Genomic DNA, 24,014 nt, shown 5'->3' with positions numbered 1-24,014 from the left:
TATTATACATTTCGCTCGATCTCCCCCCGCCAATAGACGGCATATATTCGTGTGCTGGCCTCATCATCATTTGGCCCGCTTGGTGCGGGTGCTTCAGACTTATTTAGCTCGGCCAAGAACTTGACCTGCCCATCCCCAGCCCCATACCGATACCCATACCCATACCCAAACCAATACCATTCCCAATCCCGAGTCCAAATGCAACTTGCATCGGGGTGGTCCAATTGTACTTGGACTTGAACGATTGGCTGGCTCACGAATTGCATTAAAATCGCAATTTCAGCAGCGCGCAAAGTTCATGTCAGACATTATGTTTGCTTTTCGAGTTGTGGGAGTGTGGAGTAGGCAGTAGGGAGTGGGATGGGATGGGATGGCCAACAGAACCTGGCCAAGAGAACAACTGCGGGGCCACACTGGCTGGCGATTTGAGGGAACGGCCATTTTCCCTCGGCATTCTGTATTGCTGTATTTCAGTATGTTTGTTTGCTTTTTCCCCGTTCCTGTTCGGACAAAAGCCACGACGATTTCAACGCTTTGTCGTGTTCTTTGTGAGCCTGTGAGTCTCTGAGTCTCTCAGTCTGTATCTGTGGTTCCCCTCAGCCTGGACAAGAGTTCTTGAGCTTGGACTTGGGGCCCAAAGTAATTTATTTCTTTATTGTTTTACGAATTTACAATGCAACTGTGGGGGAAGCAGTGAGGAGGGGGACTGGAGAACACGGCCATAACAATCACGCCGCAGTTGTTGTTGCGTGTTGCATTTGGGGTGACCACCTTGGCGGCCAGATGATGCTGGTCTTGGTCTTGCTCTTGGTCTCGGATTCAGATTTAGATCCCCAGACTGAAGAAACCAGCCTCTGGCAACGACATTCGAGGTTGCCCGGTCCGGCGGACTCATCAGTGTCAATGCTGGCTGGTGGTTGCTGTATTCTGAATGCTGGATGTTGGAACTCGGGCCATCCATGGTCCATGGGTCCATGGGTCCTTGGTGTGTGGTACGCATGCGCCCAGCAGCGCCCCAAGGAATGCGTTGCACGAAATGCAAAATGTCAGCGGCGGCGGCCCAATCGCATGGCGGTGCGAGCGGGACACTTAACGCGCGAGCGAGAGGCACATTCCACAGGCCCAACTGGAATTTCCTTTGTTTTCTGTGAGAAATTTCGAGCCAACACATAAATTGTCGTAGGCGCAAGCGGCCAAAAGGTTCCTGGCCGCCACGCAGCTTCAGCTTCCACAGTTTCCCAAGTTTCATTCGATGGGTGATTTTCGACCACACTCGCCAGAATGGCTTTTTCTTTTTTTAAGTAACATTATTTATTTAATTTATTAAGTATTATTTAAAACTAAGCATGTCTAAAACAGGTAGATTTATTTTAAAACTTAATCCTTACCTTAGTTATTCAGAAAAGTAAATTTTTTTATCGACAACTCCCAAATACGGCGAGTAAATTGCCGGAACTAGCGTCTCAAATCCTAACATAAACTTATTTTTTAAATCTTTCAAAATTACAATTTCTTGAACATAAAATAGTGACAAATACTTTACTGATAATTTATATTTATATTTTAACCCTTAAAAATCCTGTTTTGTTGCTAAGTGTCCCTTTAAAGAGCCGAGCAATTGTTGAAGGCTGCTTTCGGTTCGGTTTTGTAGTCGGCGATCGGAGCTGATCATCAGCGCTGGCATTTAGACAATTAAAATACTTCAAGTGCTTGTCTTTCGCTCAACGTCACATTTTGTTTATTTATGTGCATTAATTCGCCGGGTAGCTTATAAATTTTCGCTTTCCTCCCCGATGCAGTCACCATCCCCTCTCCCTTTTCCAGAGGATAACAATGAGTTGGGGTTCTGTTCGAGATCGTACAAGTTCATTGCTTAAGTCTTTCGATTGCTCGGAATTGCAGGGCTGGAATTTGACGAGTCAGTCGGTAAGTCTGCTATGCCAGTGGCTATTTTTAGCCGGGCACTTACACCATTCGTTTACATATTAAATACGAAAATCAGCAATTCGATTGCTTATTCAACTCAATCAAAATTCCTAGGAAAAAATTCCTCAATCGTATCATTTACAACGTGCGCGCTTGATTCCGAGTCTAATCATTCAATAAATTGGCACTGTCAGGGGCCCCCCTCCCTCCCATTCACCCCCACATGACAACATTTTAACTAACTGCCTGACAAATACAAAACAGTATAATTTTTCAATTAGCAAATGATAAATCAAACTAACACTCAACGGTCGGACGCGGGGAGCTTGTGTCAAATTGAAAATTCAAATGCAGTCTTTAGTTTATTAATTGCTTGAAATGATCCGTCGGTGGGGGGAGGGGGCCTTGGTCACCGTGGAAAATTGCTCAGACTGATGCGATTCATAATTACGCATATAAGCAACTATTTTATTTATTTAATGCAATTAGTGACGGAGAACTTGAAGGGAGAACTTGTAATGACTATGGGATTAGTGGGAAAATTGGTTTGAAGTGTGGGATGATGAAACTATTAACAAGGGTTAAGTACTGACAAATATTATTGAGTATTTAGTCAATTCCATAATCAGTTATCATAATAAAATACCCAGAATTCCTTTCATTTAATGAAAATATCTTTACTTCTATTAACATTTTCTCTAATCGTTGTTTATATATTGTACATTTGCTTAAACTCCCATAAACTTTGTTTATTTAAATTTATAATTTACTAACAAGGCAGAAATGATGACCTACAGACTTTCATAAATCAATTTTCCTGTTGTAAAATATCTCGATTAATTATGAAAATATAAAAAACATTTGCATACTCCAAGTTTTACTGCAGTTTCTCTTTGTTTGCCTGGCAACCGTTTTATTGAACATTTTGCAAATAAAGGGACAATTAAATACTAATTTATGTATAACTGTAAAGATAAATTTCAATTCGATTCTAATGGGGGTCGACACGGCTGGAGCAGGAAATAAAATGGATATTTTATGATCCAGTTCGGTTGAGTCATAAGGGCTTGTGAAACATGCCTATAAGTGTCACAGCGAATGCGGCGAGTTATTAAAACGGCTAACGAACAAATTTTCTAGAAGACACAAAACTCTAGCTGAGTTCACACGGCTCGAACATGCAGCAATGAATTCACATTCAATTAACTTCTCGCCTCATTTGAATAGCAGGGCACACGTTCGGATATGCTAATTGGATATTAAATATAAATATATTCGCTTCACAGGCAAAGTCATTGCCATTTTGCCATTTATTCCGCTGATTAATTGTTTTGTTTTTGTTTTGATTACTCCTCGAATATGCAATTGCTACTGCCTCATCAAAACCTCGGGACACCCAGAGGGCCCAGCGTTCGTTTCCGCCAGCCTCGAAACGAAAGACTTAGGCAACGAACTTGCCGCCAGCTTCTAACGAATGACTTAGGCAGCAAACTTGCTGCCGTTGCTGCAGCGGCCTTCATTAGCCGGCCAAGGCTTATATGCTAATGCCCCATCGGCATCCTCATGTGGGGTCCAGTTCCATGTCCAACTCGGAGTCCAAGTCCACGTCCACGTCCACTTCCACCCAGCGTGTCCTGCTGTCAGACCGGCCACTAAACTGGCATTATGCGCAGCACCTGTTGCCTGCCACCGCCTGTTAGACATTAATCCGTGGCATTTAGTTACGCTTTAATAAGATTTCTTGCTCCCGGCGGGAACGTTCTCGGCCGTCTGCCGGGGAAAGCTGGAAAGGCTTTTCAGTCTTTGTTTTGCTTTGTTTTGTTATTTTTTGCAGCAGCAGAGGTTGCAGACAAAGCGACGCGCTGCAAACCACACTGGCTTTCCATGGCTGTGGCGCCCCATTTTAACACCCAAGTATGTGTGGTTATTAAAGTGGCAAGACTTGGGATTTATACACGGTATTAAGTGCTTTACTGCCGGGTAGCCAGGCACAACGATGATTTAAGTAGGCGAAGTCAGTCGATTAAAATTTAAACCGATGCTATAAAAATTATATAAGCTGGATCACAAAAAGAAAGGTAACTCATTGTATCATCATCATCATCACAGTTTGTTTATGATTTTAATATTTGTTATAGATTTTAAGTATTCCATTCATAATTTTTTCACTTTTTCTGATTTCTATGATTTTGTTTGCAATGACTTCATAATTTTACTTTAAGTACTATTAAAAATTAATGTAAATATTTTTTTTAGTTGCTTATGCCCTTTTTAATAAATAATGTTTTGCGCATATTAATCTGATCTTGATTGATCTTAAAATTAAAGAACCCATTCGAGTACAATTTAATTGCTTAAAAGTGACTAAAAATATGTTTAGGGTATTTATGCTGCCTGCATCTTACTTCTTCTGATCTATTGGAATTTCAGTAATGAGGAAAAAGCCGTTCTCCAAGGTGAGTATTAAGTTCTTGGGCGGCATGCCATCGTCATAATCGCAATCACAATCATCGGCATGCAAATGCTCACCGGCAAATGCCTGTGGCTTGTGGAATATCTAACGAGTGTTGAACTAATTAAGGTCGAGCACACCAGATCCATATATATATATGGCTTCAGAGCCCAGGAATATGGAACATGGATCGTATATATGCAAGAGTGTCAGTATGTTTTAGAGCCATTAAGAAATTACACGAATTTCGAACTTCAGCAAGGCAAAAGTGCAACTGTTATATGGCCAAGAGATCGGGATCGAGATCGCTGAAAGGGCAAACACTCTTGAGTTGTACGCCCGAACACTCGACTTGGATTTTGGGATGGGGAATGACGGCTGAGACAATGCCGGATGATGATCTGCCAAGATCCAGATGCAGATCCAGATCTTCACAAGGAGCCAGTGAGCAATTCATATTCATTCATATTTGTATTTACTTAACTCGCCGATGATGAGGATGATGGTGGAGGAGATGCGATGATGACTTGCAACTTAACGAGAGCTGAATCTGTTGCCTTTATGCCCTCATATTTCCCCCCATATATGTATATATATGTTTAAAAGGCCCAGGCCATTCTTGATGCTTTATGGGACGCCCGTTGGCCGTGTAAATGGAGTTTCGACAGCCTAATTGGAGATCAACGCAGTATAATTGTCTGGATGCCCGGCTGCTCCGGCTTCTGATGATGAAGTCGTGGCCCGAGAACAGGTGAATGAATTTGTGACAGCCGCACAAAGGCAAATGATGTATTGATAGCATCTGTTTTTGGGCGGAGGAGCCGGATGAGCCAGGGAAAACGGCAGCCAAAGCGGCAGGACGTCTGCAGAACCTGCATTCGATTCCATTCGATTGTGAGTCAAAAAGTCTGGACTTTTATGCTGATGCTGCCGGCCTTTGTTGCCTTTTTGGCTGCCAGTTGTTATTATTCTGGATCTCGGATCTTGGCTCTTGGCTTTGTGGCTGCCCGGCCCTTTGTGAAAGGACAAATGCAAATTGAGGGCTGTAATTTTTGTTACAATTTGTTTTCTCTTTTATGATCTGCTTCAGATTTATCGACACAGTTCTTTTGAGGCTGTCTTTTATAATAATAAATGCTTGATGTATGGATGTATTTGCCTTTTTAAAATAAAGGAACATCTTATTGAAAGAACATATGGGTTTTCAAGTAGGACAGCATAAAACAAAGTGCTCAACTAATGATTTGTTGTTCTACAAGTAAAGGGTTATAATTAGATATATGACCAAATAAAAAGAAAAGTATAAAATTGTTATATTCCGAAAAAAATGTCCTAACATAAATCCCAAGTTGCCAGGATAAAAATTTCAATTTAATAAGAAGGTGCTTATGTATATTGGACTTTATACTTTTAGGTGTTATCTTTAAGTTTTAAGTTTCGGTTTCCAGATCTCCACAGTTTCCAATAGTATCTCTAAAGCTAAAATAAAATAAAAAAAGAAATAAAAAAATTCCTATCCTTCGAGCCGGATTTGAACCAGCGACCTATGGATGTCTACACTCGTAATGCCAATCTACAGTCCACCGCTCTACCAACTGAGCTATCGAAGGTCTATATATGGATCGCTGCAAAACGAGTTCATAAACAATCCAACTTGAAGACAACTTATCAGCTGAGACAAATTTAAGTGGCGGTATTTCGTTGGCAAAGAGGCGTTTTAGGGGGGAAATGAGCTTCGCTTTATGCAGAGCCAGCAATGAATATCGAATGTGAGAGCCGATTGTTTTCGGATTTCTTGTTTTTTTCGGCCAGATGAAAGGACGGCGACGGGTGTAAACACAGACAGTGCGTATCGGGGGCGACAATTAACGTGGCCACCTAGTAAACGCCGGCCGTGAGTCATCTCCCCGGGGAACCAGATACACCTATACCATCTACGCAGCATCGCCTGTGGCCTGGGGATACGGATTCCGAAACCCGACCAAGTGAATCATGCCAGAGGCGCGCAGAAGACACGATCCGTCTTATCAGGCGAGTGGCCAGAGGTCCAGAGAACTCGGCCGGGGGCCTAGGACACATAACCACGTAGTATCTCAGCAGCAGCACTCGGACAAAGTGTGTTCCCGATAAGACAGAGGGCCATTTTTGACGGCCCAAAAGGCCAGGCCAGGGAAATACTTAACAAACCAATTAGGATGCCAAAAATGCGGCAAGTCATAAAAAACGAATACCGAAAACGGCCATTCGACCAATATTGGGTGTTCTATATACGTATACCAACTAGGGATGGTAGCGTGAGAGACTGAGGAAGCTGTACTATTTATAAGAAATGATAAGAAACTAAAAAATTTAATACTTTTAAAATATTTATAATTCATAAAATGTGGTTTAAACTTAGAAATGGTATAAAAATAACAATAATTTTGGAACTACAATTACAAAATTGTGTTTTAAAATGTGAGTTGTTATCGAAATTAAAAAAGTAAACAAATTATTTTTAATAAGTTTACTTCAAATAATAACAATTTCTATCTTATTATTATAATAAAAACTTTACAATATTATTTTTCTGTTCTATTGTTATTTATCGTGTGCCATCTCTAATACTCACTTACGATGGTCGAAAAAGGTTAGCCAAGAAGTGCATCGGAGGAAGCGGAGCGAAAAAACTGACAGCTTACGGATAATTACCGAGGAAAACACACAGATGCAGGGATGTTGGGATGGCGGGAGGATGAGGGGCAGCTGAGGCTCTGAAGATGGAGATGAGGGACAGGTGAGCGGTACGGGGACGGGGAAAGCGGTATGGCTAAGCGCCATGAGCGGCGACTTGTGTGTGATCCATTGAGTAAGGTTTTTGAGGCTGTGAGTGTGCATGTGGATCGATTGCTCAAAACGTCTTGTTAGATAAGAAAAAATGATTCCCGCGGCGAGGGTTAGTTATTCGTAATTTGCTCAGGTATGTTACAACAAATGTTCATAATTTTTAAGAATGACTAGGAATCGGTTCTCGGCTTAGTTTCTCTCCCTTTTTTGATTCCTACCAAGTTTTGCTTATCAGCGGTCTTCGATCTGAAGTCGGTCGGTGAGGGCTCTTGATCTTGGTATCAATTTCCCGCTATGATTGAATGAATTTTCCCAGTCCCAATACACTCACTATATGTGGGCGTTGTCCTATCGCTTCAACAAATCTAGAAATTGCCAAGTTCCTAGGAAAACCGAGAAGTATTTTGGCAAGGCGTAAGACCCCTGAGTTGACTTTATCTCTCGCCGCCTTGTGTGGCAAGTCTCTCAGTTGACCAAAAGCCTCGTTTTCGACCGCCTGATGAGTCATTTAATTGAGCCCAAAAAATACACTTTGCCACATGGGGATGGGATGGGTAAATTAATTTACTCTCCCGATAATCTCAGAAAAATTCTCGGATGATTCATAAAACCCTCTTGCGACGGAATTGCATCTCGCTCTGGATTTTCATTTCATTTAGTTTTCTAATCGCAGGGGCTATTAATAAACTAAGGTCGAATCTGGAATTTCAAACTACAGCCGAGCATAGGGCAATCCCCATTCTTATCGGCTAAAAATACACTTTTCCTATACTATATTTATTGCTGATGTAAAATTAAAAAAAGTTAGCATGTAATACTTATTTATTTATTATTTTTTTATATTTTATTCACATTTTGTTTAAAAAATAATAATATATTAGTTACAAATTAAATATTTATTTAGGCAATGTTTTGTTTATTTAGTTTGCATTTGAAACCATTTCAGGTTGTTGTGCAATTTCATTCACTTGACATTGATTTAAACAATCAACTGGGAATAAGTAAAAATTGTTGTTGACCTGAAATGTAGTATAATTAATATTTATTACCCACCCTTATCAGCATCAAAGTTCATTCAGCTGTTTGAATAGTTATTCCAGATTCCTATCGTTCCATTTGCCAGCAATTTGTTACGTTTTAGACATTTCTAGGGAAGTTGATATGCATGCAGATCGTTATCAGCCGTTTCGAGCTGGCTCATTTAATTAACAAATTACCCGTAGAGCTGAGCTTTCACAGCTGGTTTTCCACTGATTTTGATTTGGTCAATACACGCCTTGCCTTTTTTTATGTTTTTAATCTATATAGAACGAAGCGCTCTGCTTTTCTTATCAACACGTATTGGGGTATTACCTGTGACAGTTTTTTTTTTGCTGCTCTTAATGCTGCGATAAGCGTTTTGCTATTTCGCTTGATTTTGTTTTTGCTGAGTACTTGGTAAATTCATTTTGATAAGGTGGCGAAATTTCGAATTGTCACCTGAACTGACAACACCTTCGATAGCTCAGTTGGTAGAGCGGTGGACTGTAGAAGTGTTCAAGTTCGAGTATAGACATCCATAGGTCGCTGGTTCAAATCCGGCTCGAAGGATTTTTTTTTAAATATTTCTTTTAGTTTATAACAGAACCAAGACACCGGGATGTTATATTTTTTTAATAAACATTATAGAAATTGTATTATTTCTGAAACTGAAACTAATTAAGTTGTAATATCTTTCCAATTTTAGCAAAACAAATTCATAAAATCTGTAAAAGGCATTTAATGGAATGATATTCTGAAGGCTTACGTTTTTCAATAATTTATAAAGACATTTTCTAGATTCAGTCTCCTCTTCCCCCCCACCTTAAATCCGAAATAAATAATAAACATTGCTTATTTTTTTAATAAATTGTTTTTCTTTTATATTTTTCATCTTTCTTTTTCCTCTTCGCTCCCGCATCATCATCATCATCGTCGTCATCAAAAATATGCATTGTTTTAAATAAATAAAATAATAAAGTTTATATGAAAAATTACATATACAAATCGTGCTCTGCAACATCAGGCACGAATCGATATTTTCCATTCATCGGGTTTTCTTTTTGTGGTTTTTTTTTGTTTCTTTCGTTTCTATTAATTTATCCAACATGCTGAGCTTAAGCGATAGGTCTTAAATTTCTAGATTAATTAACGTTTACGGATTTATTCGAGCTTAGCTTAGAACGCATAACGATGTAAATAGTTATTCATATATTTATAGAGCATACGTTTTGTTTATACAGTTACGTTTAGTTGAATTCGGAACGAAGTTTGAATACCCTTTCGTCGATATGTGTTTGTGTGTGTGTGTGTGTGCTTATGGATGAGTGTGTGCTGGTGTGTGTATCGCATATAAAGTATATAGGTATTTAGTACATATACAATATCTGTTTGTTTGTTTTTCTATAACTATGTGTTTAGGACCGATAGTTCCTAAGTAATTTCAAGTCATTATTCGATTATACTCTCGCTAGTTAATTTACAAATGGATTGCTATTGCTTTATAAAATTATTAACAAAAAACGGCTAGTAGAATAGGTCTCCTTTCCACATGTACATACAATAGATACCAGTTCGCATCGATATAGTTGTTTAATAGATATATTATATTAGCATTTTTATACAATTTGTTCAATTGGTCGATTTACTCTTACACGTACTCCTCTTCTCCTACTCCTTCTCCTCCTTCTTCACCAGCAGCAGCTCACACAGATACGAAAGTATCTTATATCTGAAGTATCTGACGGATGGGCGGGTTGGGGGCGTGGCATGGCGGCTATATACAGTGGACTCTGCTCTCTCTCAAAATCGCTCTGATCTAGGATTTTTCCCCAGCCTGGCTGGGGAAATCGACAGAGGCTCCAAGGTGGGCTGGGTTTTCTTCTTTATTTTTTTTGTTTTTGTGTTGGGTAGATGGGTGGGCGTGGCTGCCGCCTTTTTTTTTATACGATTAAAGTCTAACGATTTACACTTAAAATTCAAATATTCAGTCCATTTTGTTTGCGTTGTGTTTAAAGCATTGACGGCTTGGAACCAAACAGCATTTGATGCTCTCTCGCTCGCGATTTCCTTACCTTTTCCCAATCTAAGCAATTTGGAAAAGCGGATGGCACGATGGTGCGATGGTGCGCGAATCTATCGACAGCCACAGCCCACCACGGTCATCTCCTGGTAGTTCTTCAGCACCACCGTACTTTGGTCGTTGAGATAGAGCATGGCCACGCTGTCCAGTTGCGTGGGCACGCAGCACGCCTTTGGCACCTTGCCGGGATTCATGTTGTTGACCAGGGTCTGCACCACGGCATGATTGGTGGAGTTGAAGTGATCGGCCAGCGGGAAGGGGCACTTGCCGTGACAGTAGTACGCATCATAGCCCAGGGGTGCCACAATCCAATCATCCCAGCCAACGTCGGAGAAATCCACATACAGCGAGTGCCGCCGGCAGGTGTCGTCGTGGTTCTTGCGGCGAGCCGGTCTCCTCGGTTGCCGCTTATTCCTGCCGCCCTTGCCACCGCCACCGCCCGCCTCTCCTCCGGACACATCCCGGATGGAGCGCGCCTTGTGCCGCCCATCATCCGTGTAGGTGAACAGCAGCGGCTGCTTGTGCTGCCACCGCTCGTGCGCCTCGTCCGCGCTGCGGCGCAGGCGCACATGATGGTGTGGCGCCGGCTTCAGGGACCGCACCGTCCTCACCTCCACCAGCAGCCCGTAGTTACGCTGCGGACTCGCCAGCCACCGGTCCACGGCCGGCTGGACATCGAGGCTCACCGTGTCCGTGCTGTTCAGCCGGACCGTCTTGGTGTCCAGCAGCAGATAGCTCGGCTCCCGCTGGCCACGCACCCCCACCCGCGTGATGTCGTAGACGAGCACCTGGTAGCGTGTGCGGTTCGCCGACGACGTCCTGGCCACCACCTGCGGACTGAGGGCGTCCCGCGTCAGCTGCAGCTCGGCGGCCTTCAGCTTCTCGTCGGCGGGAATGCTCTTCACGTCGAAGTGCAGCCGAAACCGATGGTGGTGCGGAAACCGATCGTCGATTTTACTATCTGCAAGGAGGCGGAAAAAATGATGGTACAGGTGAGTTGGGATTTGGAAAAATGGATTACTTAACGATATAATAAAATTATACCTATGTTATTAGAATTTAACAAAGGATTTTAATAAATTGTTCCTAGATCCTAAGAATAATCACTAAAGAAACCCTTTCTCTTGACATTTTCTATTCCATACCATTTTTAGAATATTATTTCTAGCTCAGATTACTATAGAAGAAACCTACCACTTTGCAGGAATCATAAGTATAATCACTAAAAGAACCCTTACTCTTAACATTTTCAATCCCATAACATTTTTAGAATATTATTTTTAGCTCAGATTAATATAGAAAAACAACCTACCACTTTGCAGGAATTCCTTTTATACATCCGGTTTAACTTCAAGATCCTTAAATTCCTATTTTTTAAGAACGTGGGCCAAAACCCACCTATCATCTGCCTGTTTTATGCACCCCAAAATCGGAATCAGCGAATTAAGCCAGACGATCCGTCGGATCAGGTGATATAAAGCGGGCTTGGATCTCCGGCCAGATGATTAGACACACCTTTGGCCAGCCAGTAGAACACCGTCTACCTGGATTTCTGGACTGGTAAGTAAGTAAGTAAGTACCCCCTGCTTAAATACACCCACCACTCGAGAGCCGAGAGCGTGGAAAGTGCAGGGAAATCTGGGACAAAGAAGGTCGAAAATCGCACGTTCCAGTTGCCCAGCCGCCTTTTTACGACTGGCGCCTGTGCTAAAGACCCTGGCCCACCCCGGCCTACCTTTTCGGATCTGTATATACATATACGCATATTATATATCTGTGCGGCAAGGTGCAAACTCTGCACGCTTGCTGAAAAATCTTAATTTGAATCGACGCCGCTCTCAAGTACCTCGGCCGAAAAAGAATAGCGAGTCGTAAATTCTTTTGGGAAGCGAGAATCAACCGGAGGGTTGGGATGCGTATCCGAAAACTGACAAACTGTAAACTGTAAGCGGCACAGATGCCGCATTTTAGGACGTGGCCAGAAACTGAACCGTAACCAAGACAAACTCGACTCGCCAGTCGGCTTAGACACTTGGCTTTAGACACTTGGTATTGTGTGTGCGGCTCGGTTATCTTTACCTGCTCTTAACTGCTTTATTGTTCGACCATATAATCCTGCGGAAAATAATGCGAAATACGCTTTAATAATAATTGTTATTCCTACAAATACAATATAAAAGCCATTTAGCGCATGCGCTAAACGTTCCTGGTGTAATTCCTAGGAACATTTTCAAGGTCACTGCCGGGCTGTCATCGCGGCAGAGCAGGTAAAAGGACTCTCTCGTCCTTTTAGCTGTTCATTTTGGAAAGCCGTGGAATTTCCGCGTGATTTCACAGCGCTTGCGTGAATGATATGAGGGGTGGATCGAAGGATCGGCAGAGAGCAGGTATGCAAATCGCTTAGATGAACTAGAAATTCAGGGAAAATCCGAATCGCTCTTCATTCGCATTTTGGTAGCGGAAAGTACGCGTTGCGATGAGTGGGAATATAAATTAGGGGTAATGCAGATCGAAGCCTTTGGCAGTGCACATACTTCGGAGGAGAGCAGGTGGAAAATGCAGGTATAGGAAGTAATCGAAAATGGATTGTATTATTTTTATGTCCTAATAAAATGGGCAAGTTACTCTGTTTATGTATATTTCCTAATCAAAATTCCTAGCTTGGGCATTTTGATATGCCTTTCTATCTTTTCGCTGAATAAAAATGTATCAACTGATCTAGATAAACCTGTATGTATAAAATTATTCCTTCATAAAATGGAATTTATTCTCCTTATAATAAAGGCAAGATATTTGGTTAAAATTATATGGTTCAAAGCGAATATATTCAACAGATATCTTAAAAGAAGTGTCACTCAAAACAGAAAATTCCAAGACGGTCTGCATACCTTAGATTGTTGTTCATAGTAAAATATTATTATACCCCATTTAAATAAAATGCTACATTTAAGAGTGTGCTATATAAATAAGTTTTAAAAATGAAACTTGAGACCTCAAATATTTTTAGAAAGAAGGAAAACCTTTGAACTAATACAAACTTAAGGACAAATCATTTTAATTTATGGAAATATTTACATTCCCTAAGCATTGGCTTTTGAATATGATATGGGGTTTTCAACTACTCATTATTCTCAAAGTATTATATCCGGTTCCGGGTTTCTATCACCTAATATACCTTGATTTTAAGACTAAATAGTTCTCAAATACTAAGAAGAAACTCACCTTTGTGTGTAAAACTTCGCACTGTGTTGGCCGACTTGGTCAGCAGTCCCGGCTTGGGGATGTTGACCGAGTCGAGCTCGTGGCCCATGATCTCGGCGTAGAGCCGCTTCATCGGCTCGGGGATGATGATCTTGGAGCGGTCGATCTTGGGCGGCCGCTTCATGTTGAACAGCGAGAGCAGGCTCTTCTCGATCTCGACTAGAGTGGAGGGGTCCGGCTTGAGCTTGTCCTTGATCAGCGCCTCCTTGCTGTAGGTGGACGGGCCCTGCTCGGCGATGATGGCCCCGGCATTGGCCGGCACATTGATGGAGGCCACCTCGCGATCGAGGACCAGCGTCGGCTCCTCCACGAAGATTGATTCAATCGACGATTGATGAGATTCTGTGGATGAGGATGCCGCCTTTTTGGCCTGCTGCTGATGGCTACGCTGATGGTGGCTATGGTTCTTCTTGTGGTTCTTCTGCTCCTTGACAGCCATTTTGTTGTTGGGTTTATTAACTAATTGTTTAGACTTATTTTTGGAATTTTCTAATTGGTCTGTTCTTGGTTTATGCACTTCGTTGAACTGTCGATTGTTCGCGTCACTGTTGCTATGATGTGCTTTTTTGTTGTGCTTGTTTTTACTCAGATGGCTTTTATCACTATCACTGAACGAGGAGGGTTCGTTAAATGGATTAAATGCTTTTGCTAATGCTGTGCTGGTTGATGCTCCGCCCGATCTCGAATCAGATCGTGATATTGGTACTGATCCCGATCCTGATCCTGATCCTTCTAGCGGAATCTGAGCGGCTACGGGCGCTATGGCGGCGATGAATCTCTGGGATATATCCTCGGTGCTAGCAACTCGAACGATCGTCTGAAAGGTCGCCAGCACTGCGAGGAGTAGAAGCCATGCGCGCATGGTCGCTTGCAACTCTGAAAAGAGACAAAGACGAGGACATGGGTTAAATAATGGTCGGCATGGGTTATAGCTTCGGGATATTATATGGTATGCTATGGCAGGGAATTCGGATGTGGTATGTGGACTCCGATTCCGATTCCGATTCGGACTGGGATCTGAGATCTGGGATCGTATTCCACACTTCCACTCAATCCGCTCTTGCACTCACACTCAGGCGGCCATGGGTGCAAGCGGGACGACTATAGGGGTCCAACTCTTTCGTATCTGACAGATACTATCTGGTATCTTTCGCAGTGCGGTCTCGTGTAGTGTTCCTCTGTCTGTGTGCGTCTCTGAGCGTGTGTGCGTTGGACGACGTGCGCTGCGCGACTGAACGCTGGCTCTTCTTCTTCGGCAGGTAAGCGACGTCGGCAGCGGCGGTAGCTGCGACTGCGACCGAGGCAGAGGCAGCGACTGCGACAGCGGCAGCGGCAGCGACGTCGCTTCCTTTTGGCCCATTTGAGAAGAAAAGAGAGCAGAGCGCCTGGCCAAAGTTTTATGGCCCTACGGGGTGAAAGGTTCTGGTTCTGGCCCTGTTCTCCTAACTTAAAAAATGGTGGCTCTCTTCCCGTTCCCGACCACCCTCCCCCTCCCCCTGAACTCTCACCTGCTCTTCGGCAAGTGTTGCAATCGCAGGCGGACATTGCACCTTTTGCACTGACACACGATCTTTTGGGACCAGCTTTATCGTTTTGTGTCTACGAATAGAAATTCAATATAGCCCCATACCACACCATATCATACCATACTATAGCATACCCAAAAACCCCCCTCATTTTCTGTTCGGTTATTAGAGTAGCTTCGATCGTCATATTTTCCACTTATCGCTCGCCATAGCGCTTTGATTTACAAACAGGCGGCAAATGCTCAAAAACCCTATCTGGAAAATTTATGAAAATTATTAGAAGTATTCTATATATTTTGGTTATAGGCTATAAATTTCCAAGATTTTATCTCAAGATGAGTTTGAGAAAGGTACGCCATACGCACACGCACACACCTAGAACAAATTACATGTTGTTTTTCACATAAAGATTAAAATCTTATCTTGTACTAAAAACAAAAATTTGTTATATGACAGGGCGCTTAAGCGCAAAGGGATCCGGGATTGGGATCGGGATCTTTCGAAAATGTTTAAATTGGAAATTGGAATTTTGGAAAAGATGGCACACGCTGGGGGGTGCACAAGATCTTGGGCCTTTGATAAGGCCTCGCTTCGAACCGGGGAAATTGGTTGAACTTAGAAATTAGAAGGGGATTATGAAGATTGTGGAAAGGGTGAATGAAATTGAATTTCATAAATACGTTTATGATTTGTTCATAATTTGTTGTTTGTTTTTAATATGTTCCCAGAATTCCAAATTCCATATTCCGTGTGGGTTGTGGTTGCGTGTGGTTTTCAGTTTCAGTTCCAGCCAGAGTTTGGCTGTATTAATAGGTTCTTTACTACCTGCCCGCTGGGTGACGGGTGAACTGGGACAAACGGGGGTTTCCCCTAGAACGATCGGCCCATCGATGAATGCCAGGCGCTATCCGGAATTTCCAAGCTCGCCGTCCATTCAGTGAGTCTACGCGTACTAGACACCAGATACGATACTATTTCTATCCATAACTCGCACTCAGCTCAATCCGAGCTGTGAAATGTCGCAAGCGCCTGCTAAAGTTCAAATTTCAGCTTTTTGTCACAGCACCAACGACTCCAAAAATGTTTCGCAAATTGACACATTTTTATTATTAATGATTAACGTTTGATTCCGGTTACCCAACACCCAAAACGCACACACACTGGCCAAGTTATAGTATAGTAATCTGTGCCGCACAACGTCAGCAATTAGATTGGTTAATAATAAACGCCAGCGTTGGCACAAAACCCTTGGACACTCACGCACCCAGAAGATACAATAGAGTCGAAGACTATATTCTGCGGGGTTATTTATGTGCCAGGATATTGACATTTTTGTTTTGTGTTTGCCGCCGCTTTTTATGTTCCCTTTTTTTTAAGATTTCAGAGGGTCCCATCTTTAATATTAGTTGTGTATCAGAACGGTACTTTATTGTGCTGGCCAACAAAGGTCAGGGGAGTTCTTGGAATAGGATCTCGGGTTAGAATACAATACAATTATGATATACGTGGGGAAATATTTTGATTAAGCGCTACACAAAATTGTACTAGCAACAGGTTGATTTAAGTTGTCGTTGTGAGCAATCTCACGCCCTATTTATAAGGATAGGTACAGACTCGGACATCACTTGGTGTGACAATTAGTCAAACTTATTTATTTCTGATATATAGTAGCTCAAAAATAAGAAGCAGATTTATATAAAAAATTAGAATATTTTTAAGAACTTGTTTCTATACCTATCTTTCAATACTGCACCATGCTCAAATTAAGTCTTAAAACAAACTTTCATTTACAGGGATAACCAAGCTAAAATTTAATTCTAGGAGAAAATGTGATCGAAGTTAAACAATAATATTTTAAAAAATATTTAAATTGGAATACATTGATAACAATCTTTTGGGACAGAAAAATTCCAGCCAATTGACATTGAAATTGACTGTTGCCAAAGCACATTTGCCCAATATCCCATTACCGATTCCTATAGCCAAGTTTTGGCCAAGAACATTTTGAGTTCTCTCAAATAACCGAGACCGAATGCCACAAGCCATCGACAAGGCGAACAACCCGAAAATTCCTCGCACCGCCAATAATTTTCCAATATCAAATGAACTTGGCTCTTCGATATCGAATGCACAGCTGTCATTATGCAATGGGCTTGTGTGCAGTTCTCACAAGTTCAAAAATTCACCTCCGCCTCCTTTTCTTCGTTTGACACATTTACATAAGCTTAGGTTTGGGGACGAAGGCCCGGCACTCACCTCAGTCTTATAAAGTTTCCTATGGTCGAGTGGTATCGCTTGATATTGGATCTCCGGGTGCCCGTATCGCTCAAGTCGAATATCGATACGACATGTGTTCGGTTATTAATTCGAAAGCCGTGTGATGGATCGCCCGGAAAGCAAGCAAAATAGGAGCGACCAACTGTCTCGTACACTTTTCGTTCCACTGAATTTATGACGGGATTGGATCGGGGAATTTAGAATCTGAATTGAAATCGAATTCGGAATGGGAATGGGATCCGTTATCGCGGCGAGCGGCTTTCGGTTACACTTGGATATATTTGCACAATTTACAGATGTTTATGGCGCTCGGGCCGTTTCGCTTTTCAAATAAATCACGCTTGTGTAAATATCTGATAGGGATGTCGGCTACTGTTACTGTTTTCCTTCGATAATTGTAGATGAAGTAGATCGAGTTCTTGTTGAAAATAGTGTTGCCGCATTCGAGGCGCACCTGGTCGGTAGATGTGGCTGGGATCGAAATGCCGCGGCACATGACACCCTGAAAGAGCCCTGGGGTTAGGATCTGGGATGTGGATCTGGAGCTGGGTATCTGGGTATCTGGCGGATACACCTGTCACCCGGCGGCTCCTTCGGCTGACGATTCGCAGGTTATCCACATATTTTCCAACTGACACTCACGCACTTTGTTTTCAAACCGTTTCTGGGCGCATCTCCAGTATCTGTTTCTCTATCTGTTTTTGTATCTGTATCTGTTTGTTGTACTTATTTCGTATTCACAGCTTTATTTGCTTTGGCTGGCTGTTCGGATTTCAGGGTTTCCCTTTACAACCCGTCAGTTGACATTCCACACACCCAGCAGAAGACACACACTCGCGCACAACAACCTCAAATGCCTCAATTTCTTTGTTTCCGCACTGAGATCTTTTGGGGGTATCTTCACGCCTCACATCGCGAATCAGTCAGATACTTTTTCTGTATTTTCTGTATTTTTTTTGGGGGGCCCGAGAATTTTTCTCGAAAGCTTTGGGTTCACGCCAAGTGGCTCACTTTCCGCCGCTCATTTCGCTATAGATTTAAACTCGATCAGCGCTGTTGAACGACTAACGCCTTTCTGTCTACCTCTACCTGATTCCGATACTTCAGATACTCGGCTCGGTTACACACACACACTGAGGGGCCGAACACACAGATACACACTTCGGCAGCTCCACTCCACGAAAGAGAGAGAGAGAGAGAGGGAGAGAGCGAGCGCATAGCATAGCCGAGAGCGTCGCAGATCGGGAGAACTCGGAAAGTTGGGGCCGTAGCCCCATCTCCATCATTATCGCGATCATGATCACGCATCTCGTCTAGCGTTTCTCGGTTTCGGACTCGGATTCCCAGCCAGCGCGACGTCAAGATCTTCCTCGTTTTTTCGCCGCTCTCTTGAGTGACCACGCAAACACTCAACCAGTTAATTGGTCGACGTTCTCTGGGGTTTTGAGTGGTTTCTCCGCTACTCTCTCCCCGAAGAGAACCCACTCGGCCATTCATTCTGAGCTTTTTGGTTCAAAAGTCTTGGGGGTTTCAAGGCAGGCATTTTGTAAAACTCAGGGTGGGTACTAAAGGTTTTCAGCTTGTTGTGAAATGCGCTCTTTATTAATTTAGAAATTTAGGAAGTAGTCTCAGGCAACTTTAAAAGTATATTGGAAATGATTACCCACAATTCTCATAGATTTTAGGTTTCACACGAATCTACCAAAAATAGTAGCCCGCTTACTTACCAAATACAAAATTCTAAATTAAATGCTTTGAAATCGAATAAACAGCGAAACAAAGAAATGGCTGAGTACAGTTTTGACTAATAATATAAAATGTAGAACAAACACTTTATTTGATTTTTGATAGTCGTGGATTTCTAGCAAATAGGCCAAACAATTACTTCCTTTTAAGTGAACTTTTAATTAAAGCAGACAATAACACCCACTTTTATTTCATGGAGATTAAACTTTCTATAAAGAACAGTGGACTATTATTTGACAGTTGGTACTCTAATCTAAATAGTACGTTATTATCCACTAGAGGTTCTATAAGCTTTCTAAAACTCTTATGAAAATGTTAAAAATCGGTATTATCCCCCTAGAAATTCTAAAAACTATCTTAAACTCCTTTAAAAATCTTACAAATAAATATTTTTCCTCCAAAAATTATAGAAACTTTGTATAACTCCTTATAAAATGCTCCCCTACTTACATTTAACACTCCTGCGTATTAAGTATCCAATCAACCGAGTCGATTCCTTCGGCCAGCAGAGTGGAGCATTTAGCTCTCGGGGATCGGGATTTCGAGCTGCACGAGCGCAATGAGCCAAGTACGAAACCAAACTGTCTGCGCATTCCTGGAGTCTGGGACCTCGGATCTTCCGATGCTCCGATGTTCGAATGTGCCAGCCAGCCAGGCAGCGATGGTATAATGACGATGATCATGATCATGATCACCGATCACCGCACATGCCATGGATATGGATGGCACAAGTGCGAGCGAGAGCCCCCGACTTTCTGTTTTCTCGTCTCTGTGTGTGTGCTTAGGTAACGAAATCCTTGGCAACAACACAAACAGAAAATGAAATCAAAAAGTCAGGAATTAGTATAATTTTATTGGTCGGAAGGCAAGAGGTAAAAAAAGGGCAGTGGTGGCAGCCATAAGAATGACACATGCCGGCTCTTTCGCACTCAGGCACACAGATACTCGGCACCAATACACTAGCACTCGCCCAGCTAAATGCATTTTAACTGCCTTTTGTTGTTGCACTTGTTTGTTTGTTTGTGGAGATGACTCTACGTTTAGTAACTCGGGGCTCTTTCCTCGAGTCGAAGATCTTCTCGAAACACCCGCGCATGCGCAGCCAACGTGACTCTGCCACAAAAGATTGCTGTTGCAGTTGCAGCAGTTTTTGCTGCTGCAGTTTTTACCAACTGAGCAGGTGCTGCAGACCAGCCAAGAAGACGGCGAATATTGGAGTTTAGTAGGTGGAGCTGGCTTTAAGACTCACACAATGCCAAAAGGTTTAAAAAAAATGCCGCCAGTTGGCTTTCTTTAAGGTCTGATTGGGGTGGGAGAGGTCTTAAATATACTTGCATATATATATGTTTTTTATAATATATTAAAACCTATATTTGATATATAAAGAATATTTACCATATGTAAGATGACTTTCGGCTAAGTTCCTCTTTATATAATTGGTAACTGCTTGCTTATTAAATGCATTTTCTGATTGTTGTTATACTATATGTGTCTTCCTATCTTCTCTTAAGTCGGTTTTTTTTAAAGATTAAAGTCCTATGAGGAAACCTTTTGTGTGACAACCGGAAATGAAGCTCAGCTGAGAGAAATCCCTGTATACTCCCTACTCAGTTGCGATCCCATTGAGGTCCGTTGGCGTCGTCTGGACGAAAGACTGACCAAATGGAGCGTTGCCAGACATTGTGGCTTTACTATACTTTGGTATTCTTATGCCACATATGGCCAACTGGCGCCAAGGCTTCTTAAGTAGCCTTTGTTCCTGTCCAGTTCTTCACTTGTCGCCGTCTGTCCGGCACTTGTGCCTCCCTACTTACGGCGAGCATCGGATTTCCTGGCTATATCTACGGTTCTCGAGAACACAAGATGAAGTATTTGTTTAAACTACATTATATTATAATAATATACATTTAAAAAAAACGTACTTTTAACAGAAAATAGTGAAGACACAGATTTATATAAAATAAGTATAAATTTGCTTTCACCACTAGCAACTTCTAATTACCTTCTCACACTAGAATTAAACCTTATAATAACCTCCAAAAAGATCTTAACAGTTTGGATGGTTAGTTCTAGAAACGAAACCCAGTCGCCGTCGTCGCTTTGGCTGCTTAACCCCATGATGCCCCACCTCCCCGCGGTGAATCATGCCCATTGGCGCACAGAAAAACTCCACGCCACTCCACACAGATACAGATACAGATACATTTACCGAGAAGAAGGCGGGCTCCAAAGTTCGTGGAGATCCTTTTGTATGTTAATCGTCTGTCTGATTTGTCCGTCTTTGTGTCTCAGTGTCTTTGTGTGCTGTGTTCTTCTGGTCTTCTGGTGTTCTGGTGTTCCCATGATGGTGTTGGTGTCGTTCTGTGCTCCTCCTTCGATTCGCTTGGTCTCTTTTCCTCTCTCGCTCTGCCGCTGCATCCGGCAGATAAACAGATACAGATACATTTGCCCTGTGGAATGCCGGCTCTCCACTCAACTTTAATGGCACTTAATTACCTTTTGCACGGCCCTGCTTATCGGACCACCAGAAATCGGAGTCCTTGGACGGCTTATCGCCGTTTGCCATCCCTGGCGCTACTTTCACTGGACCAGAAACAGAAATTAAACCGAAAGAAAAGAAATACGAAATCCATTATCAGCTGCCGTTCATTTATCAAGTGCTCGTGTGTCATTTGTTAAAGACAAGTGCCTGGCAAAAACATCTCGCAGCGCAAAAACTCTCAAGTTCTGGATGGGAATGGGAATGGGAATGGGAACGGCATCATGATCCTAGACGGGGGTACTGATACTGGACGGCTGTCTACTGACCACATGCCAGGACCTCGGGCACAGCAGGATCATCTCGATCCCTTTTAGCATTATGTTTTCCCTGGCACGCAACGGGGGCGTGAGTCCTAATAGTCCTCGCAGCGGATGGGAACTGCAAGGATGCGGGTTCCTTGGTTGAGCTGGGATAGTTTAATCAAAGTCTAGGAGGCTGGGTATTTAAAAGTAACTATTTTTAACATCCAATCAATATATTTCTACTATTTACTATCTCTTTTTTATATTAACTTCTAATATTTGTGGCCCTTTGCTTTAAAATTATACATTTTTAATGTTTTATAAAGTATATAGGGTATTAAATAAATTTTGACTTAAGAAATGAAAAGTTAAACGTTTTTTTTATTGCTTAGTTAATATTTTTTAAATAGCATTGGAACTAATCCTTCTGTATCAACCTCCTTAATCTTTAGTGTTGGTCCTCAAACATTGTATGATAAATTCAAATTAGCATATATCTTAACAACCAATAGAACCTCATGCAATCTTACTAAATTCAAGCACCTATTATAAAATATATATATATATGTAATATATTTATTCTGAACAAGGTTAAACTAATACCTAAAAGTTACATGTGGTTCCCAAATAAACGCATGCTAACTAATTTAAACGTCAATTATGACAAAATATCTTAAGGCCAAAAGTTACTGATAAAGATAAGGCTTTCCTAATAAAGATATTTATTTCCCTAAAACTACCCTTCACCAATTAGGCAACATAAAACCTACGCTCATTATTATGTGTTCTAGTATTTCAGCTGGTTGTGCACACAGCTCATCAAGAAATGAACCTCATTAGGGGATCCTTTATACGTGTCCATTGATTCGCTCCGTTTCGCTGCTGGCCGGCTAATCAATTACCATCGAGGAGCAGACTGCGAACAAAAGTCGCCAAACAATGCCGCTTGTTGGCACGTGGACGGCAGTCGAGAGCCTTTCACCGCCGCCTGCCTTCAACTTGATGGAAAGGTGACAGTCACAGTCACTTTAGAAAAACCAGCTACAGATACATTTACAGATACAGATACAGATGCTCGTACGGCTACAAAAACCCAAACCTCATGAGGCAGCCGCAAAACTGCAGGCGAACGGTGCCTCCTATACGATACAAATACAATCCGAATACGAATCCGATTCCTACGACAATCGTCAATTGTTGCTCGACTGGATTCTGGATTCCCTGCCCTGTCTTTTGTTCAATTAAAACGTTATTATTGTGTGTTTCGCTCTGCGATGAATGACAAACTGGCTGTAAAGTGCAACTGCAACTGGGGACTCGAAGTCTAAGTTGCATCTTGTGAAAGCTGATCCTGAACGTTTTGTAAGAAGCGGGGCATGGATATGGGTTTCGGTCTGGGTCTTAGCTTGGTTTTGGGTTCGGGATCCGAGATCTTGTGGTAATTTGATGCTGCCGCCGATGTCCCTGCCTTTGTTGTCGGTCGGAATCGTTTTGTTTGTTTATAAATTGGTAACAAAGCCAAGCCTCCTTCGCTGGCCATTAGCCATCAGGATCAGCACTTGATTTATGCATTTCTGATGGTAACTTTATACCTTCAAGCGTTTTATTAGCGCCAGTTAATAATAATTCCCTTGGGAACATTGCATCGGGGGGAGCCAACTTCAAATTAAGTGCAATTAAAGTGAGTGGTTAATAAAAGATATTTTGAAGTCTATTATTTTGTCTTGATTGATTGTGGGACCAGGTTATATTATGTCATTATATTATCTTTCCTAGACTTTAATATAGGTCTTCTTTTCATAGGTCTTCTATGACATTATAATATTTAAAAAAAAAATTGTATCCATAGTAAGTTGGACTTAAAAACTCTGAGCCTTATTACTGATAAATAAGAAACTACTTCAACTTTAATAGAGTCTTCTTGCAATCATCGGCGGCGTGAAGCAATCCATATAGGAAATGGGGAGGGAGCCACATGGCTCCCACTTTATGGAAACAGTTTGAATTCGAATTAACACAGCGGGCAGCCCGCATAAGCATTAAAAGTCAATTGCAATTAAGTTCGGTTAAGCATCCACGTATCGATTTTGTGGGGGTACGTGCGAGAATATCAAAG

At 42.0% G+C, this 24,014-nt stretch overlaps 1 protein-coding gene and 2 non-coding genes across 5 annotated transcripts in view; 1 reads left to right on the top strand and 2 right to left on the bottom strand.

The window, feature by feature from the left end:
• Positions 1–5,894: 5,894 nt before the first annotated feature.
• On the bottom strand, positions 5,895–5,988 carry Trnay-gua. Its single transcript has 2 exons — positions 5,952–5,988; positions 5,895–5,930 (listed from the first exon to the last, which is right to left on the bottom strand). It is a non-coding gene; the product is annotated as a tRNA-Tyr (tRNA).
• A 2,709-nt stretch (positions 5,989–8,697) lies between these two features.
• On the top strand, positions 8,698–8,794 carry Trnay-gua. Its single transcript has 2 exons — positions 8,698–8,734; positions 8,759–8,794. It is a non-coding gene; the product is annotated as a tRNA-Tyr (tRNA).
• Positions 8,795–9,117: 323 nt separating this feature from the next.
• LOC119546528 (protein decapentaplegic) overlaps positions 9,118–24,014 on the bottom strand; it is a 39,194-nt gene continuing 24,297 nt past the window's right edge. Inside the window, exons 1-3 of one of the 3 annotated variants that reach the window (XM_037852866.1) lie at positions 17,348–18,436; positions 13,527–14,441; positions 9,118–11,265 (exon numbers count right to left, since the gene is read on the bottom strand). In XM_037852866.1, the coding sequence (XP_037708794.1) occupies positions 10,358–11,265; positions 13,527–14,427 (1,809 nt within the window). In that variant the 5' untranslated portion in view covers positions 14,428–14,441; positions 17,348–18,436 and the 3' untranslated portion in view covers positions 9,118–10,357. Of the gene's footprint in view, positions 11,266–13,526; positions 14,442–14,635; positions 14,752–17,347; positions 18,437–24,014 lie in introns of those variants that run through there. The other 2 variants (XM_037852867.1, XM_037852865.1) reach the window with 2 other exon arrangements.

Source organism: Drosophila subpulchrella, chromosome 2L (assembly GCF_014743375.2).
Source record: "Drosophila subpulchrella strain 33 F10 #4 breed RU33 chromosome 2L, RU_Dsub_v1.1 Primary Assembly, whole genome shotgun sequence".
NCBI lineage: Eukaryota > Metazoa > Arthropoda > Insecta > Diptera > Drosophilidae > Drosophila > Drosophila subpulchrella.
Note: the sequence above shows the minus strand (reverse complement) of the source record. Positions and strands in the feature narration are given on the sequence as shown.